This window comes from Myotis lucifugus, unplaced genomic scaffold (genome assembly GCF_000147115.1).
Source record: "Myotis lucifugus unplaced genomic scaffold, Myoluc2.0 scaffold_410, whole genome shotgun sequence".
Taxonomy (NCBI): Eukaryota; Metazoa; Chordata; class Mammalia; order Chiroptera; family Vespertilionidae; genus Myotis; species Myotis lucifugus.
The window spans coordinates 269,507-290,907 of NW_005871458.1; the positions used below are offsets into that span (position 1 = coordinate 269,507).

The 21,401-nt window shown below is 41.6% G+C and overlaps 1 protein-coding gene across 1 annotated transcript in view; it reads right to left on the reverse strand.

Annotated features, from left to right (window-relative positions):
• ZXDC (ZXD family zinc finger C) overlaps positions 1-21,395 on the reverse strand; it is a 28,021-nt gene extending 6,626 nt beyond the window's left edge. The window contains exons 1-8 of the mRNA XM_014467702.1: positions 21,342-21,395; positions 18,409-18,561; positions 18,233-18,311; positions 16,908-17,038; positions 15,430-15,600; positions 11,519-12,105; positions 10,302-10,361; positions 9,564-9,648 (exon numbers count right to left, since the gene is read on the reverse strand). Coding sequence (XP_014323188.1) covers positions 9,564-9,648; positions 10,302-10,361; positions 11,519-12,105; positions 15,430-15,600; positions 16,908-17,038; positions 18,233-18,258 — 1,060 coding nt within the window. The 5' untranslated portion in view covers positions 18,259-18,311; positions 18,409-18,561; positions 21,342-21,395. The remainder of the gene's footprint in view (positions 1-9,563; positions 9,649-10,301; positions 10,362-11,518; positions 12,106-15,429; positions 15,601-16,907; positions 17,039-18,232; positions 18,312-18,408; positions 18,562-21,341) is intronic.
• Positions 21,396-21,401: the final 6 nt, after the last annotated feature.

Sequence of the window (21,401 nt, forward strand, 5' to 3'; positions counted from 1 at the left end):
AAACCGTGAATTTAAAGTTGAATTTAAACTTGAGTGTACCTACCTATATAGTTTAAGTTTAAAAAATTTGGCTCTCAAAAGAAATTTCAATCGTTGTACTGTTGATATTTGGCTCTGTTGACTAATGAGTTTGCCGACCACTGTTCTAGGGCAAAGAACCTGAATAGACACTTCTCCTAAAAGGACATACAGATGGCCAATAGACATGAAAAGATGCTCAACATCACAATCATTAGAGAAACTGAAATTAAAATCACAATGAGATATCACCTCACACTTGTTGGGAGGGCTATCATCAATAAATCCACAGTTGGCAAGAATGTGTGGAGAAAAGGGAACCCTTGTGCACTGCTGGTGGGAATGCAATAGACTGGTGCAGCCACTGTGGAAAGCAATATGGGGTTACCTCAAAAAATTAAAAATGAAACTGCCACTTCACCCAGCAATTCCACAGCTGAGAATTATCTGAAGAAACCAGAAACACTAATTCAAAAGGATATATGCACCCCTATGTTCATTGCAGGATTATTTACAAAAGCCAATATCTGGAAACAGCCCAAGTGTCCATCAGTAGATGAGTGAATAAAACAGTTGTGATAAACTTTACACAATGGAATACTACTGGGCCATCAAAAAGAAGGAAATGGTAGGTAGATAGGTAGGTAGGTAGGTAGGTAGATAGATAATACATACATATATACATACATACATATATACATACATACATACATACATACATAAGGAAATCTTGCCCTAGCTGGTTTGGCTCAGTAGATAAGAGCATCGGCCTGCGGACTCAAGAGTCCTAGTTTAATTCTGGTCAAGGGCACATGCCCAGGTTGCAGGCTCGATCCCCAGTGGGGGGTGTGCAAGAGGCAACTGATCAATGATTCTTTTTCATCATTGATGATTCTGTCTCTCTCTCCCTTTCCCATCCTCTCTGAAATCAATAAAAATATACACACAAAAAGAGAAGGAAATCTTATCCTTTGCGACAACATGGATGGACCCGGAGAAAACATTATGCAAAGTGAAATAAGCCAGTCAAAGATAAATTCCATATGATTTCACTCATATGTGGAATCTAATTAAAAAAATGAAGCAAAACAGAGACAGACTCATAGAGAGCAAACTGACAGCTGTCAGGGGTGGGGGGGGAGGTGGAGGGATTGAGAGAAAAAAAAAGAATTCATGGCACATGGACAATAGTGTGGTGAATGTGGATGGGGGTGAGGGGTGGGAATTGGGGGTAGAAAGACGTGGAGGAGGGTATAGGAGGGATAAATGGTGATGGACAGAGACGACTTGGGGTGGTGAACACACAATACAGTGTACAGATTATGTGTTGTAGAATTGTGCACCTGAAACCTGAATATTTTGTTAACCACTGTCACCCCAATAAATTTAATAAAAAGGGGGGTGGAAGATATACTATAAAAATATATTTATTCACAATGAAAAATTTTCATATTAATAGTAAAAAGCAGATAAAAACATGCAAGTGCCATTTCTTCAAAATTAGGCTGTTTATACACATAGGAAAATGTTTAACATCAAAACATTAGAAGTAATTTTCTCTGGGTGGTGGAGCTGCAGGGGAAAGTGCATAAAAAATGCATCTTTATTTTTTCCAAAGAGTAAACCATTTACTGAACACTAGTCTTTGCTTAATGACTTCTGTGCCACACTCCAGCTGTCCCCATTTGTCCTGCTGACCAGCCCTCCTCCAGGGCACCGGCCAGGCTTTCATCACCCACATTCCTCAGCATGCCTCGGTCACAGCACAGCTCACTGTCTCCCCACCTCACTGTTTCTCCTTTTCGAAGCCTGCATGGAGATTCTCACTAAATTATTCCTCCAGATGAATTTAAAACTGACAAGTTTGGGTTTTTTTAGGTTCCTCTGGGATTTAAAGGAACTGAACAAAGATGTAAATTAGTAAGAACTGAGTGTTTCTATCCAAAGTACATGGTAGGCCTTAAGCAGGACCTCATTCAGGCCCAGTATACTCTATATTCATCGCTGGTGATCCCAAGATACTTTATTACTTTTGTTATCATTATGAGATCTATTTTATCCATCTCTACCTACTGGCTCAGTCACCAGTCTGATCTCAGCTACTCTCATTTCCCTGCTGGAGGAAAATGAAGAAACCTCTACCTGCTCTTTTTGCCCCTAACTCCCCCCGCCAGAAAAACAGCTGGAACCATCCCTTAAAAAATATCACATCACCTTTTAATTATGCCTCTGTTTTCCCATCTGACTCTGAGTGAAAGCCAAATGACAATGACCTGGCCTCCTACCGGCTTTCTACTTCCCAAAACTTTCCCCTAACTGGCTCTGCCAACAACCGCCTTTCCACCGACCCTCTCAGGTGCTCAACAGGAGTCCTTCGCCCAGATCTGTCCATGTGCTCCCTTCCTCACCTCCTGCATGTGTCACCTTCCCTGTGAGGCCTGTCTACCTTTTTAAAACTGGAAACCATCACAGACCCCTTTCCTTGTTTTGTTCACATTTATCACATGATTTACTTTTATCAAATGCTCCACCCCCACCCCACCTCCAATCAGAATGCAAGCAGTGGTATCTGTGTTGTTTCGGACACGCAGCAGGAATATTTATCAGAAGGAAGGCGTCCCCGTCTCATTTTCTCAGTCAAGTTTTATGTCTCCTCCATTCAGGTTCTACACAGTTGTGAAATTTCCTCCTGGATATTTTGTAATTTTTGTTGCTATTGTGAGGTATTTTCTCCATTGCATTTCCTAATTAGCTACTGCTGCCATACAGGACACTCCAGGTAGTGATACATTTGTTTTATAACTGGCCACTTAAATATCTTTTAATTTCTAATCATTTTTCAGTTGATTTTGGGGAGTTTCCTAATAAACAATCAAATCATATTTAAGTTATTGTATGTCTCCTTCCTATGGTTCTTATTCTTTCTTGCTTTATTTCAATACAAGAATCTCCAGAACAAAATTAAATACCAAAGGTAATAATGGTAACAAAATTAATTCTTACGTGCATCTAAAATGCCTGTTAGCTCGCCATTAAGTGTAATTTTGACTCTTGGTTGGGCTACAGAATCTTTATTATATTCTATTTCCATCAGTAATGGATATCAATTTTTTAAAATAAATACAGAATCTGTTGAGAAAAATAATGAAGTTCTTGACCAACCTATGATAACAAACCCAGTAGCAACATTAAATCATCCTTAAGCTATGGACTAAACCTCACTGTTCAGAATATGAGGTTAAATGTATTGCCAGATCCTGTGTTTTGAGAACATTTCCATCATCAATCTACAGCTCCCATTTTGGGGAGTATTGTTGTCAGGCTTTGGTATCCAGATCATGGGCGTTCCCTATTTTCCACAAAAGTCCTAGAACAGTGACTACTATACATGTTCCATGGACAAGTAGAAGCTGTATAACCAATGGCAAGCATTAGATTCTGAAATACTAACTTCATCCACAGTTATTGGTCATTTTTGAATAATGATGATTTGTTTTCCTGAAAAATATGCATTTTGTTGCAAGCACTCCAATTTATTATAATAGAGTTTACATGATATTCAGTTATTTTCCATTGAATCTGTGAAATTTAATTAGGCCTTTTTTTTTCTTGGTAAAACTGCTCAAAGTAGAAACTGACAAGTTAGAAGCTGTATCCACATACGATTTTTTGTTTGACCCACACAGAATGATTTTTTAAAATATGAATAGGTTATCATATTTTAGCATCAAAATCCAGATTTCTGATTCTTCTTAGATTTGTTCTTTTTCCCCTCCATCCTGAAATAACAGCTTATTCCACTTAGCTTCCTTTCTCTTATTTAATAGGAAGGCACCCACAGGCTTAAACTTGCAACTGGCTTCAGCCACATTCCCTACTTTTCAGCCTTAACAAGTGGCTAAGATTCAAAGTGCTTTAAGCATTTTACCTGTATTATCTCACTTAACCCCCACAAGAATCCAATATAGCTGCTTTTATTACCATTTTATAAGGAAAAAAATTGAAGCACAGAAAAGCTGCTTGCTCAGAATTCAAACTTTTAACCACATGCCTATCTATCTTTTCTATAAGTATTTGTAATTAGCTTTTACGTCTTCATTAACCCAAGAGTTTGGTAAGTTTTCTTTTGTTTTCCAAGTAATTTTTACTTCCTATTTTATCATAGTATGGTCAAAAACGTATAGTCAGGCTGGGGGTTTGTGCCTAAAGACTTTGTAATGCTTTTCCTGATGGCCTAATTTGTTCAGTTTAATTTCTATAAATAGTCCATAGTCATGGAGTAAGATCTATTGAATCAACTTTACTACTCCCATTGTAAATATCTTTCAGATCTTTTGCCGTTTGATCTGCAAATAATGAGTTAAATTAACCACTTCGGATGTTGCTAGGTTTTTATTCATCCAACTCTAGATTTCCATCAGTTTTTACTTTGTATTGTTTGATATTGTAAGCCTTCATATAAATATCCACATAAATGGCCACAAGTCTCCTAGTATTATATGTGAACAGCAACCAAAAACAGAGACAATCTTCTCTGCCTCACGTGCTCGTCTTTAAATTGTGTGCTTCCAATGCTAGTAGTATTAACCCTGCTTTGTGATTTTTGCTTGCTTTTCTTTTATTTTCTTATCTTAGTTTTAACCTTCCTAGATATTTCCACCCAGCATGTGCCTCCTCTAGACAAGACATAGTTGGGATTTTGCTCTTTGACTCAGTAAAAAAAAAGTTAGAGGAGCTCTGGCCAGTGTGGTTCAGTTGGTTGAGAATCATCCCATGCACAGAAAGGTCACCAGTTCGATTCCCAGTCAGGGCACATGCCCAGGTTGTAGGTTCCGTCCCCGGTCAGTGTGTGTTCGGAGGCAACCAATCAATGTTTCTCTCTCACAAAGATGTTTCTTTCTCTCTCTTCCTTTCTCTCAAATCAATAAAAAAATATATTTTTTTAAAGTCAGGGGAATCACACTTTTACTGTAAATGAGTGTGACTCCCAACACTGCTGTTTACTGTCTCTTCCCGTAAGTACTGTATTTTCTTTCCTTTCCCCTGCCCTTAGAGAGCAGAGAGATGTAATTTATAGTTCTGAAACTACAGCTTATTTTGCTAACTATTGGCTCCAAGAATAAAGTTTCTCTCTACTTTTTATTCTTGGTTTATTTTGAGGATTAAATATTGAAGATTAAGAAAATGGCACAATTTTATTTTCCACACTCAATAGCAAACCCATAGGAAGGATCTTAGATTTTAGACCCTGTATCTTATTTTTCAAAACATTTCAGATTGCACATTTCCTAAGAACTGGCATATGCACTTTAGTACACAGACAAATGAAGTCCTGACTGTGTTTAAATTACTTAATTCCACTAACAGTCCTGTTTCCCTGCAACTTCACTGTTCTTGGATTTATTATACCATAATCCCTTAATCACAATCACAAAATGTCTATTTTGCCCTCTAGTAGCAAAGATCAACGACCACAACCAGAGCCCAGACCTCAGTTTCTGATATCACTCTCCAATAAAAGGAACAAGGCTCCTTGGAGAAGTGGCAGACTTCAGGACTGAGCTAAGGATAATACAAGATGAGCCTGGTAGGACCAAAAAGTAACACCAGGATGGAGACATGTCGAAAAGGCACAAGAATCCAACCAAAATAACTCCTAGTAGCCAAAGCTGGAACAATTTGAGCAGCTTGAGCAGCAAAATAAATATGGATAATATTGTAAAGATTATAATACAATATCGATTATTACAATATTGAAATGGTTATAATACAACTAGAGGCCCGATGCACGAAATTCGCCCTCACAGCCCCAGCTTCGTCCGGAAGGTCATCCAGAAGGATGTCAGCTGTCTGGTCTAATTAGCATATTATGCTTTTATTATTATATTGATAATAACCTAAAGGATAAATACCTTAGCATCCATAACTAACTAGATAAATGATATAAATAAGAAGATAAATGGGAGAGAAGGGACAGTTCTTCGTTACAGAGGAATTCTAATTAATAAATGTACAAGAAATGAAGGAAACAGAAAATCACCTTAAGAACACCGCAGTAATAATACCACAGGCAAATCCACCCTTGAGTGTTGAATTAGTAAGAGGTTGAAGGAGAAAAAAGGTATCTGCACAGTGTGGGGGAATAGATTAACCTTGCCCAAAGTGAGATTGGTCTTTACTCCAGATTCCTAGAATGAATCTCAAGGTCCTTGAATGTCCTGCCTGGAAAGTATGTTTACCTGGGGGCCCTGGGTCCCTCCATATAGTCTAACAATATGACTTACAGTGGAGGCCTTGGGGCCCTGATGAATGGCTGGAGAATATGACTCAGGTGAACTGCCCTGGTTGGCAATACCCTGTGTGTTGTCACACAGTAGGTGAAGTAGCACTGTCTACAACTCCAGGGAAAGGCTAACTGGAAGCTTCACTATAGGAAATCCCCTGCATCCTGCCCTATTCCCTTGGCTGACTTTATTCTGTATCCTTTCACTACAATAAACCATAACTGTGAGTTCTGAGTCCTTATAGAAAATAACTGAACCTAAGAGTGGTCTTGGAGACCATCAAACTTGCAGTTGGGTATCAGAAGTGAGGGTGATCTTACAGACCCTTGAGATTTGCACACCATCTCAAAATATCTACCTCAAATATTTATTAATTAAAAAGGGAAAATAATAATTTCATAATGGGAAAATCTGGCAGACAATACCTTAATCCAGTGACCAAGGTTATCATAACCTGTAACAATATGTAATTACATGTACCTCAATACGATGCAATGAGAAGAACACCTCATTTTGGTTCCAAAGGTTCCATAATTTCAGTCAAATCAAAAAAAAGCATTAGACGGACCCAATGGTGGGACATTTCAAACTAAGGGACCAACACTCTTCACAGGCACCATGAAAGTCACCAAGGGTTGAGGAACAGACACAGACAGGAAGCTAAGGCACTGTGACAACCAAATGCAACATGGGATCCCGAACGGGATCCTGGAACAGAAAAGACACTGGTGGGAAACTGGTCAAATCCAAATAAAGCCTGCATTCTATGATCATGAGTTAGGTAAATGTGCTGTCACTATGGGAGAAGCTAATACAGGGAGGCTGGGTAAAGAGTGCCACAAATGGAGGACACAAATAGGTGACAATACATAATATTGCCAACGAGGGAAGCATTTTTCTACAAACTAAAATTCTATCAAAATAAAATGTCATGCCCTAACCAGTTTGGTTCAATGGATAGAGCGTCTGCCTGCGGACTCAAGGGTCCCAGGTTCGATTCCGGTCAAGGGCATGTACCTTGGTTGCGGGCACATACCCAGTGGGGAGTATGCAGGAGGCAGCTGATCGATGTTTCTCTCTCATTGATGTTTCTAACTCTCTATCCCTCTCCCTTCCTCTCTATAAAAAAAATCAATAAAATATTTTTTTTTAAAAAAAACAAAATAAAATGTCAGAAGAAATAAACACAGTCCCAAGGGTTTTGGAAAAGGGAATGTGGGCCTATATTTACATTCCTCCATCACAAGAGTGCTTTGCAATGACGGTATGTAGGTGGCAAAATGTGAGCTTTTGAACTTAAAGAAAATTCTTCTACTATCTTCACATATGAAGGCTGAATACTTGACAGGTCCCATAAAAGTCTATAGAATGTTTAAAGCACTTTGACCACTATTATAAGATGCTAAGAAACCAGCTCATTATTTTGAAAACTGATAAACAGAAATATTTAGACATTTATCCTGACTTTCCTGTATGAACTGTATCAGGCTAAAAAAAAAAAAAAAAAAACTGATGAGAAGTTGCTCTTTACAGAAGTATTCTAGCTAGTAATGAGAAAGGAAAGACAGAATATCATCTTTCTGCAACCTCTAATAGATCCAGTCACTGATCATCAACGACTACTAATAACACAGGACAGACCACCTGACGTCAAGACCCCCTGGAAGAGCCCCCCACTGCAAGAGAGTTTCGCTAACCCCCAGCCTACCCCAAGAATCAAACTTCAACCAGATCAAGCCTACTGGTGTAATTACTAATTTATAGGAAACATAGAAGACAGGAACCTGTTAAACTACACTATACTGAATACAATCAGCAAACTCCACACTGGCCAAATTCTTCAACAAATACACAGGAGAGAGATAAAAGAAGAAACCTATAGATATAAAAGAAACTTAAGAAACATGGCAATCCACAATAACATATGAGCCTTATTTAGATTCTGATTCAAACAGTTATAAAAACATTTATGGGATTTGAGACAAAAGCTGAATACTTGCTAGATATTGATGTTAAGGAAATAGTGTTAATTTTTAATGAAGCGATGATAGTATGATTAATATGTAGCTATTTTTATTCAGTGTCCCTGAAAAGATATAAAAGATAATGCTGAAATATTTTTTAAAAAATATAAAACCACATGTATAATGCTGCTTCAAAACAATGCAATGGATATAACATGTATTATATTCCTAAATGTTCATAGTATTTTTTTTTCCCTTCAAGCTGAGATTACCTATCAGGTTAAATAAATTAGTATTTGGTTTTCTTCATCAATTTTGCCTAATTATGTGCTGAACTCTTTCATTCTATAGATCACCACCACCACACTTTCTTTTATTATTATCTCTAAAAAGTCCTATTTGGGTACTTTGTGAACTGTATGGTAACCTTCCTCAGTCACAACAAACACTGATATATACAACATTCCTTATAGGACAATATTTGCTTTAAGAGAACTGATCAAAAGAAAACAGGGAGTTGTTATTATTTTAAAGAAAAAGCCCTATGTTAATAAGTACAGAAAGACATAAAATTATATTGCTAATCCTACATACCTAACATTTTATAAATACATTTTAGATAAATATAAAAGACAAATTAAATATATAAAATAATAATATTAAGAAGAATTCACTGTTACCTTTACAAAAGAATTTACCATAGTTTCCTTTAAGCACTACATCCCACTATTCCACTTTCAGGATAGATGGACAAATAGGCACACGAGGCCACAAACTAGCAAGCAGGTCTTGTTGTCACTTTGTGTTATTTAAAAATTCAAAAAGTTGCTGACATTTTAAAATTAGATTTCAACATAACTTTGAACTGGGTGCCCTTAATGCCTCATGCCACCCAGGGACTGCCTCTGTGGACAGCAGCAACCGGTCCTCAGCATTTTCTTAACGCTAGGCTCAAAGGCCAGCAGCCATTTAGCATCGGATTTCTACCTCTATTTTTCTGACACCTGGTCTGCTTTGCTCTTTACTTTGCAGCCTACCTGGTAACAACCACTAATATTCACTCCGTTTTTTTAGGTAAATAAAATATGTCCACACTGATGCTGAGAATTTTGCTAGGAACTTTTTTTTCCTTAAATTCACATAAAACTAAGGAGTTGATGAAAGGGCATTTTGAGCATAAAAGGAACACAAAGAACATAGAAACACCCATTCTATGTGTTTCTTCTGTCCCTAATTCAGTCCCAAGGTAACACTCAGAACCCTCACTCCCCCAGCACTGCAGCACACACAGCCTCACCTGCATTGCTCCCAGTTCCTTTCTGCTTTTTTTTCTTGGCTAGTTGAATGGCTCGGGAATCAGTTCTTGCTGAGCCCCCACTTTCCTGAGATCAAAGAAATGTGTGTCAGTCACTTGACCCAAACAGCAAAGGGAGGGTAGCAAAGGAACTAGTGAAATGTAATATGTCTGCTTCCTGAACAGAGTGGAGTCCAATACTCTTTGAGAATCTCCAGCAAAGGCTCACCAAGAATCAAATGCTACATCCAATTATAATGACAGCTACACAAAATCAGAGTTGGAACAATATAAATAATTTTATTATCCAGAGAAGCCACGTTTATTCCTCCAAAGTCTAAAATACTAAAATATTTTACACAGAAACTCTTTTAAAAAATGAATTACATACTTCTCTGCTGTCTGAAACAAATAACCACCCTTCCTTCAGTGATAATTTACTGCAGCATTAATTCACTCCAACATTGTTCAGAGCCTGCCACACAATACTTGTATGGCAGACCTGGGAGGTCCTATCTCATATACCCACTGCAGAGGCCGCTCTGGCAGCAGGTGCTTAACTCAAAACCTTACATACCAAAATAATAATTAGTTACTGAATTCAGGAAGATTACTGAGGGAGCCAAATAGTATTTAAATGGGACTTCAACTGTTGTAAATTTGTGAATGTTTTTATAAGAAAAAGTTTGTACTTATCACTACAAAAAGAAAAAGAACACCCCTAAACAGCTCATGGCATACCTGTAACCCATTCACCACACACCATCTGTGCTCAGAGAATCGAGGCAGCCCGTCACTCAGCTAGCAAGAAAATGAACAAGGGTCAGGATCATGGTCATGGTGGCTCCTCCTACCTCCACCCATAGTTACTCAGGTAGTGACTCCCCACGCCATCTCCCTTTCTGGCCCAGGCACCTGCACACCTGGCAACTGCTGCAGCCACCAAAGCAGAGGTTAGCACATGTGGCTATGCTCCCACAACAAGTGAGACACCAGAAGAGGCTTGAGACAGAGCTGCTCTCAGACTCAGACATAAAAAAGCTGGCTCTATGGTATATAAGTTAATCACGTCCCTCAAAATTGATCCTAATTCAAAGGATTAAACTTTTTTTTTTTAATGTGGTAAAATAAGATTTAACATTTTGAACAATATCACCGTCGAATTTAACCTGTGTCACAGAGAAAAAACCTATTTGATCATTCCCATCTGAGCCTGAGGAAAGTCAGATTCAAAGAATCTTTAAATTATTTTTTAAACTAAATTGTTAAATGTATACCTAACAAATATAATTAAAGTATATTCACTGTCAAGCTTCAATACTGTAGAACTACTCCCAACTTTCTAGAAACAAAGGTTCACAAACCACTCCCTTTTTCCCCCTTAATTCTAGTGTTGTTGTTTTTTAATTGTTTTGAGTGATTTTTAAGTTTTCATTAAAATTTTAAAGACAGCTGATGTCATGATTCCTCTTCCTCTAGTTTTGAGTAAGTCTAAGGACTTGTTTTATGTGAAAAGCACAAAGGCAGGATATTTCAACACTATGAAACACTCCCAATTTTTTCAAGAAAAGAAACACATTATCACACAAAGAACTCAAAAGGACTTAGAAATCATCTAACCAATCCCCCTCATTTTAGAACTGAGAATTTAAGGCTCAGACAGGTCAAGTGATTTGCTCAAGATCGTAAAAACGAAATCAGTTCAGACTCAGGATCAGAATTCAGATTTCCAAACTTGTAGTCCAGGGCTCCATCCTTTCGCAAAGAGTAAGAAATGTCTACACATAAATAATTCATCCAGAACATCCTCAAAATTGAGTTTAAGAGAAGTAAGCTAGGTGGTAGTGACTGAAGATAGCACTTCATATCAAAGAGAAGTTGCCAGTCCCTGCACTGAGGCCTGTGTCTTTCTGAGGACTGTGCCTTTCTGGAAGGCTGGAAAACACAGGCCAAGGTACCTCTCTGTTTCGTTCTTGCTGCCTGACAGCACCAGGGCCAGGAGGCGAGTCTGGTTCCACTTTGATTGAAGTCAGCAGTTCTGGGACACTGGTGTTTCCTGGTGGGGTGCTTGAAGAGGTCAGTGTGGTGGTGTTCGCTGGTAAACTGCTGCTGGAGGTCAAAGCCTGTGGGTCCTGACCTAAGTTCTTCACAGGCAGAGCTACCAGACAGCCTAATGATCCTGCACTTACAGTCTGCACATCATCCATAGTGAAATTGCTTTGCTGAAGAACTGTGGCTGCTGTCCCGAGAACAAGAGGGCTGTCCAGGCTGGGAGGAATGTCACTGTGGGCCACCAAGACCATCGGCCCTAAGGAACTATTATTAGGGAGGTTCCCTCTGAGAGAGGAGCTCACAGAAGTCACATCAATAGTCAGGATTCCAGAGGTCAGTGCCTCGTCCGAGGCCCCTGCTGCACTACTCCCATCAGCAGGTGCATCAGAGAAGAGCGCAGCCAGGTCAATGTTGTTGAGCTCATTTTGGCCTGGGCTGCTTAGTTCACTGCTGGGTGTAAGAGAACTTGGAGCTCCTAGCTGAGGGAAGAGATCTGAAAAGGAATGAACGCACTAGTTACTACATGCCCTTAAAGATTAAGAAGTTTTATTTGTACTCAACATGTTAAGCAACCCATTAAAGGCACCATCTACTGCCTTCTTCCTGCCCCTGCTGCGTGGCACATCGAAAGTGGCCACATGCTGAACGAAGGCAGCATGATGACATGTCAGGCATTTTACATATGTTGTCTCAAATCCTCAAACTGACAGGGATTTCTCCAGACAGAGGAAGTGACTCGAGTCTAAATAACATTTTCTGAAGTCACATTGATTGGTAACAGGACTTGAACCATGTTATTCTGGCTTTAAATCCTGTACTCCTTCTGCTATACCACAATAACTACACCTGAAAAGATTAAAACTTTCTATGGCACACCAATCTTCAGAAGTCAGATACAAGGTGAATTCTGGTGCTGAGGATATTTTTGGAATCAGCTTGTATCAGCTCATTCCTCTTCAAACTCTATGCCTCACTCATCAACTAGCTACCACTCCAAAACAAATTTGAGTCATCTGGGGGTGATCAGTGGTGAAAAATTGGGTCTGTGGGACCCAGCTCTAGGGAACTGCAGAGAACTGAGATTAGGTCCCCCAGGCACTCTGGAGGTGAATCCCTTCCCCTTCCACCATTGTATTCCCAACCTCTAATACTCTTCCACCCACCCCTGCTATGATCATTTTGAGGGTGCCGAGTCTGTCTGACCAACTTTGTCCCTCAACACTAGGCACAGTGCCTGGCCCTTAAGCAGCATTTAATAACTATAGTACAAACAATTCCAGTAGATCCCTCTTCATTTTGTCTTATGTACTGGGACAATACTATAATTATTTATTTGTTATCCAATTAAGTAACTTAAATGATCAGAACACCCTTGGGGGAATAATGAACATTACCATAATTTTAAAAAATTTCAATGAATATTCAAGTTGGGGGTTTATACACAAGTGCACCCAATCATCCCAAATCCGAAAACAAGCAAGGACCTGATGTTATTCTTTCTTAAGAAATTCCTACCTGCAGCTTCTAGAATGTGCCAGGGCCTAGCCAGAGGGAAAAGGCTCTCAGTTCCTGGCTCTATTCCTTCCACACCAACCATTAAGCCAATCCCAAACTCATACTTTCTGGTTGTGGACACCACATCAGCGCACCTATCATATTTTTCATGCAAATCTATGAAAGAATCTACTCTAGACGTCTGCCCCCAAAATAAATTTTAAAATAATCAAATTTAGAATATACTTTCTTTAGTTGTCATATTACTTCATAGTTTAAAAATAGGATCAATATATTATTGTGTCTTCATTAATTATCTCTTAGTACTAATGAAACATTTGAAAGAAAATGATAGTGATTCTTTGGAGAAATTAAAATAAAAACTTGTCTGTCTCAAAACTTTCCAAAAAATCCCTTGACAATCTTGAGGATTCAGCTCCCTATAAAACAATTAATAATCTCAGTGCAAACAGATACTAATTTGTTCATAAATTTCCTACTTAGCATTTTAGTAATTCCACATATATTTACTGGAGACCTGCTATGTGTAAGAGCCAGGTATTAAAAAAAAAATCACTAAATAAACATTAATTAATAGAACATCTAGCCTAAGGTTACAATCATGCCCTTGCTCCAGTCCTTCTTTGCCTATGTGACCCAGGCAAATCCTTCTCATTTCCACCTCAGCCTCTTTTGTCAGTGACAGAGTAATGTGGAACCCCCAATCCCAGGACCACTGTGAGGAGGAACTCAAACAGCTAATCCAGAGACTGCCATAGCCCCTGGCAAAGTCAGTCCCTAGTATATAGGCGTTCCAAAGCATCTATTTCTCACAAGGCGAGCACTAAGCCAACACCTGATCATCCACCCCTAACTTGTGACAGGGAATAATGACACACAAGTAAGTCAATGTCACATCATAAATGCGGTGTAGAAAAAAGGCACCACAGAAGCACCTGAGAGGTTCTCACACCCAAAGAAAAAAACAGTGCCGTTGCTGACTTTTGAATGAGCCAGGCTAGGAAAGGGGAAGGAGCAAAGAGGCTGGGCGCATGGTATCACAGAACACCAGCTCGGAGCTGGGCAGGTAGAGACAGAGACAGGAACCTGTTCTATCACCGAGAGCCTCTGAACACCAGCACAAGGCACTTAACTAGCTTCTGTGAGACAAGGAGACAATCTCTACCATGAGTCCTCAAGACACCTAGTGTCTAGAAGGGCAGCTTCTTTAAATACAAAGCTGAATAGCAATCACTGTTACAGCCAAAAAAGGGAAGAAATGACCACACTAAATAGGATTAAAAGAAGCCAAAGGACACAAATATTCACTGAACTAAACTACTCATCAAGCTCTGCTCTAGGCACTTTAACTCGACATTTCATTCTGAGAACCACTCAAATTCTGTGTTTAAAAGATGAGGAAACCAGGGCTGACAGACCTGTGCCCTGCTTAGGATCACACAGCTGGGAAGTTGGCTGCACCCCAAGGCTGGTGCTACCTGTCACACAGGTGACAATGAGCAGGGCCTGGTTAACAACATGCTCAGGTAACTCTATGGCTAGCCAGGATTTCACTGGCCAGGACCTGCCAGGCACAGCAACCCCTCCATGCCCCAGAGAGCAGGGTGATGTGAGCAGGGGAGGCAGCCATGTAGCAACCCAGACCCCTCAAAATCCTAACTGTAGGACTGTGCATGTGGCCTCAAGAGGCAGGATTCTAAGTTCCATGCCACCATGTAGCCAGATGAACAAGCCCTTGTGTGCCCAGACTCCCCCTCTGGAGAAGTGTCGTGGTTCCCTCTCAGCCCTCACACCCCTGCCCCAGCCACATCCTGGAACACAATTCTGTTCTTGTTTTCAAGGACTTTCCTCAGCAGCAGGATGGAGAAGAGACACAGAGTGTGCTCAGAAAGAAAGATAGGACTTAGAAAAAAGATCCAAAGACAGAAATGGTGGAGAAGCAGGCTTAGAACTTAGGACAGAGATCACAGGGGGATACAGATTTAGGAGACATGTGCAGGAAAAGCCAACAACATGGAATACTGAACGCAGGAAAAGGCAGCAACATGGAATACTGAACACTCTTCAAGGTAAGCACTTCAGACAAGGATTAGTGAGGCAGAAGCAAGTGGCAGCAGAGTCCAAAGAGGCAGCCATGCTCCCTGGGCGGGTAAGACCTCACTGCACTATAGAGTAACTTAACCTAGGACTCAGCCAACTTCTGAAAGGAGCTAAGGAAGGAATGACACCCTTTTGCTTCTCTGACACAGGTCAAGCTTACACATCTTTGTAGCTCCCTAAGAGGGTCATAAATCAAGCCGACCTGAGTGCCGGCGGTGCTGCCTGACCACATGTGCCTTCATACTGTGCTTGGAGGTGAAGAGTCTATTACAGCTGGACACCGGGCAACGGCTTTTTGGAGCAACCACATCTTGCAGGTGTTTCTTGGAGTGAATGTAGAGACTGCTACGAGCGGAGAACCTGGCACAGCACCCTGGAACAAAATGAATGATAAGTGTTAAACCTATAGATTATCAAGGAACCAATGCTGACATTTCCTCATCATCTATATATATAAAAGCCTGAACAACTGGTCACTATGACACGCACTGACCACCAGGGGGCAGTTGCTCAACGCAGGAGTTGCCCCCTGGTGGTCAGTGCGCTCCCACAGCCAACCTCCCCTGGTCCCTCCCCTCCTCCCTCCAGCTGGCCCCCATCGGCCCTGATCAGGACTGGACTGGGTGAGACAGCCCCTATGGGCCCTGAGGCCAAAGGACCCCACCCATACATGAATTTGTGCACCGGGCCTCTGGTATCAGAATAATGAGACAATGCATGCCCATGTTTTGGCCACTAGCAAGGGACATACACTGAATACCTATTGGAGCAGCATCATAAGAAATTAAATTTGAAAGCAAACTCTGTTTTAAAAAGGAGATTTGAAGTTCCACATCATTTGTGTGTAAGATGTGTGACCCTGAACAAGTTAACTCTGATCCTGTTTCTTTACCCATTACACAGGGCTGCTGGAAAAATTAAGTTAAATTAAGTGTTAAACAACTCCTTTAATGTTCAAGTGCTAAAAAATTTATACTAATCATCTCTGTCAAGCTACTACTAAAAAAACCGCCATAATTCTATGACATTTAAGGTTAGAAGCTATCTCAACAGATCTCTAAGGCCTATTCCTCTCATTTTACCAGTGAGAAGTTGATGCCCAGAGGGACCAAGCAAATGGCCCTAAGTCAGGGACATAAGCCGAGCCTGGAGCTGGCACTGCCTTGCTGACTACTCAACTGCTTAACCAGTCAGTAAGACCACAAACCTACATGCAGGTCAGAGGGAAAACAAGACAGATTCAAAAACACAGCCACCTTCCTTCATGCCCTGATTTTCCACTGTTGGAGCTCTACACCAAGGTTTTCTCACAGTCTGAACAAAGAAAACACAAACCTTCTCACTGATGGGGTTCTTGGCAGCTCATGACCTGGTAGGGACATGTAAACAACCAGCTGTCCTCACAGCCACCAAATTAAACAGGTAACTAACTAGAGCCACAGATCTAGTAAGTGCACTGCAGGGCCAACAGTCAAAACAGGTCTGATTTTGAAGTCTGTTCTTTCCAATACAATGCTCTCAAGATACAGCAATTAACTAAAAACCAAGTAAATCTAATGCTACAACTTACACTCACCTTGCCCTTAGGCAACTAAAACTTACCTTTAAACAGCTAAAAATTACAACATCAATGTGGATATGGTGCTAGTTTACAGCTCAAAATAACGTATTAAAATCTACCTTCCACAGGACACTCGAACGGCTTTGTGCCCAGGTGGGTGATGCTGTGGCCTTTCAGATGCTCTGCTCTCGTGAATGACTTCCCACAGCCTTCCACGGGGCAGATAAACCTCCGATCATCATCGTGTTTCCTGCCAGGATAGAAAAACATGACACGGATTACTCACACAACCCAGAGGCACCAGGCTTCAAAGGTGATTCTTTGTTTAAAATTCTGCAAAATATAGCAAACTACAAATGCTTTGCATTTAAAAAAAAAAAAAACTTCTATCAGTACATTTCAGAGAACCTTAATTGTGTCTTTAGCCCACATGGGCAGATTTGCAATTTAGCCATCCTGTAATTAGAAATTCTACTTTAATGACCTAGCCAACCCCAGAATCAGACACAGAAAAATCAGTGCTGCTTCAATCTAGAAAGAGCTGAGTCTCAATGTACTGATAAAGCTACCTCCAGTTTAAGAATCCTAATAATAAACAAGCTTCCCGCCCTGGCCAGTTTGGCTCCTTGGATAGAGCGTTGGCCTGTGGACTGAGGGGTCCCGGGTTCGATTCCGGTCAAGGGCATGTACCTTGGTTGCGGGCACATCCCCAGTAGGGGGTGTGCAGGAGGCAGCTGATCGATGCTTCTCTCTCATCAATGTTTCTAACTCTCTATCCCTCTCCCTTCCTCTCTGTAAAAAATCAATAAAAATTTTTAAAAAAATAAATAAATAAACAAGCTTCCCAATCCACAGAGGGCAACAAGAAGTGTGCACAGAAAATCCACTAAACGGCGAAAGGACCTTCTCAAGCCCATGCATAAACACTGTCTTTTTCTGAGTAACATTTGTATATTAAACACTCAAACTCCAGCTATGCAAGCATGGACAAACTGCCCAACCTCTTGAGTCCCACTGCAAAACAGACAGTGAGAACATCAGAGTCAGAGTTCTTGGGAAGATTACATGAAATACACAGAAGTGCTGAACAGCACCTTCTTATAGGCTAAGCCCTCCAAGGTCGTCATTATCACCATGGAAAGTTTGTATTGACATGAGGAAAGCTTATTCCACACCATAATTTTCTTAAAAGTATAGAATTGTACACAACAGGTACCAATTAAATTTAAAAACAAGTATACGAAGAAAAAAACTTTGGGTGACTTTGGGTGATCAGGATTCTCAGTGTTTTCCTTCTTAAAGCTTTCTGAACTTCCAAATTATCTACACTGGGCTTTCCTTATAACTTAAAGAAATCTGAGATAGTTTATCCATAGGTTTCTGCTACTAAGAAATAATTCATTCATTTTCAAAACTTGTAATTCAACCAAAATGTATAAATTACCTTTTGTGCCTCAGGAGTTTAGACATGCTGGTAAAGGTCCAGCCACAACTGTCAGAGTCACAAATAAAAGGTCTTTCACCTTAGAAAAGAAAAAGTTACACCAAGTAATTATAAATACAAGCTTCTACAAAGACAGATCTTGGATCCAAATGACATTGCATTCCCTAGCTCATTACCTGTATGACTTCTCAGGTGAATTTTCAGGCGACAGGCTTTGTCATACTGTTTGCTGCAACCAGGAAAGGAGCAGGAAAAGAGTTCCTGTTCTCTGAAGTGGGCTCGGTTATGGGAAAACAGAGCACTCACCGTGATGAAGGTCTTCTCACAGCCTGAATAAAGAAAACACAAACCTGCTCACTGGTGTGGCAAAAATCACAGAAGACAGCCACACTAGCCACCATCCAGGACACTGCTAGCACTGAAGCAGACGAGGGAAAAAATGATTCAGAAGCACCTCTGGAAAGTTACTACCATTGACATCTGGCTTTGCAGTAGCTAAAGTAGGATTGGCTAAGGGTAGCCAATAAGCACACGAAAGCCACCTGTTTTAAAATGACTTAGAGATGAAGGATCTGATCAAGGGAAAGTCCTCCAATCGCAGCCATCTGCTCCATTCTGTGGCACAGGTCTTGCATACACTGTGAGAACTCAAATGTCAATGCTGTCGGTGTGAGATCCAAGAAAATCCAATGGGAGAAATTAGATACTAAGGAACAAGATTTTGTCTATTAGGGCTGGGCTTGGAAGGGCCACAAACCATCGTAATATCTGAGACTTTCAAGCCCTTGGGGTGATGCTGCATCCTCTACACATATAATGTCGTCCCTGATATCCTCTGCAACAGGCAGCCCCCACCTGTCATCTGGCTTCTCTTTCTCCTTTTGCCCATTTCCAAGGCTCCCTACTTTGTCAAAGGAGGTTACTGGAGTCATCTTCATTCACATGGTCTTTCCCATCACCTCCATCCTCAGCCCCCAGTGGAGCCACCATCCAAAGGAGCCTGCCTGAGCAACTCCCAGACTTTCCACACCAATTGTTATCCTTTGACAAAAACATCCAGTGCTCAAATAGGGTGGAAAATATCAGGCTGCAAGATGCCTATCAAGTGTCTTCATAGCCGCTCTTCTCAGAGCCTTTAACATGCTACCACAGTGCCTGTAAGCCACCCAGCAGATACACGCTGCATAGCACCACACAAAAGTACTGGCCCAAAGAACCCTGTCCCTGGCAACACTGAACTGGGAAAATCGACCTCTCTAAATGCCCTAAAATCATACTCTTTGCCATAAATCTACTCTTCCTCCCTTCCCTTCCTTTCCCTGTTTTGGGCTTTGGTGAAGTCATACACTTGTTCAGATAAATCGAAGCATGCTAAATCTGTGCCTCCATAGAACCAACCCCCATCGACAAACCAGCCCTTTATTCTGCCTCTGCATCTGGCGCCCCCTCACCATTCCCACTGCCACTGCCTCTGCCTAGGGCAGCCCTAAGGAAACTCAACCTGGAACATTTCTTGGGACTTCACTGATTCCTCTCCTGCTTCTACCCCATCTCAAACACTGACACCCCACAGATCATTGAGCTCAAAACTTCAGGAAGACCTCCTGGCCCAACGCAGGCTAGACCCCTGATTTTCCTAGCAGTATACGCAGAATCATGCCCTCTGTGCAGTCTTTAGGCCACGGTAGATTCCCAGAGTGTATGACAGAAAAAGGTTTCCAATCAGTGGCCTGAAGCCACGTCCTCCAGGAAGAGGGCCACATGAAACCATCTACAGCACATGGAAGGGAAACTCTAGAACCTGCTGGCATTTTGCATTTCACTCTTTCAAGCTCTCTATACTTGAGTATATTTTATATTTTACATTAGGAGAGCATCGAATGTGTGATACACGTTAACACACCCATGGGACTCACGCTAGGTGGGTGCTTGCCTTTCTGTTTTAACGAGCTGGTGGTGGAAGGTCCTTCACCCTCTGCCTGGCCCTCCCACACCCTCCCCACAGCCCACAGGCCCTGCCTCAGCTCTGCAGCTTTTCCCACCAGCAATGCCTCCTACCCTACTTCCCCAGGCCAACTCCTTCCCAGGAAGGAATTTTCTCTTCCCTGGGGCACTTTCTTTCTCAGAGCACCTACACCGCCAACCCCCGTAAAGAATTCACGGTATGGAAGCCTTATCTCCCCTCCGCTGCAGGCAATTACTGTGGACAAAGAACCACCACCGGATTTCTCTTCCACCTTCCTTGCTCAGCCTCAGTCACTTCATCTGTCACAGGAGGATAATTTTAAGAACTTGACAAAACTGTGAAGTCCAAAGAATAGTATAAAAGGCACAGAATCGCCCTAACTGGTTTGGCTCAGTGGATAGAGCGTCAGTGGATAGAGCATCGGCCTGTGGACTGAAGGGTCCCAGGTTCGATTCCGGTCAAGGACATGTATGTACCTTGGTTGCAGGCACATCCCCATCAGGGGGTGTGCAGGAGGCAGCTGATCAATGTTTCTCTCTCATCGATGTTTCTAACTCTCTATCCCTCTGCCTTCCTCTCTGTAAAGAATCAATAATATGTGTGTGTGTGTGTGTGTGTGTGTGTGTGTATATATATATATATATATATATATATACACATATTTTTTCTTTTTTTTTTAAGGCACAGAATCTGTGCTACACCATCTTAAGGCCTTACATCTGGACGGCTCCACCAGTTGGTGTGCCCCACCAATATCTGCGGAGTGAATGTTTCTAAATGAGGAGATGGAGGAAAACAAAGGCCTGTCTCCTAACAAAACTCCGGGAAGACGCGTTCTCTCTTTCACTAACCAGAAGCACCTTCAGAGCCACCTGCTGCCGCCACCCTGGGGAAGGACAACTGTGATCCCCTGTGCGAGCTCGCGGTCCTGATCCCCACGGCCAGGCAGGGGGTCAGGTGCCCTGGGAACAGCTAGGACACACACACCCAGCACGGGGCGCTCCCGTCCCCGCCCCTCGCACTTGGCCCACCGAGTGCACACCCTGCCCGGTCCCGCCACCACACCCACTCGAAGCAACTGGAGGTGGCCCTGGGGCCCGGGCGCCCGCCACCCCCCGCAGCCGCCCGCAGGCCCCGGGTTACCGGGAAAGTCACACTTGTAGGGCCGCTCGGGCTCGAAGTGGCTGCGCTGGTGAGAGCTGA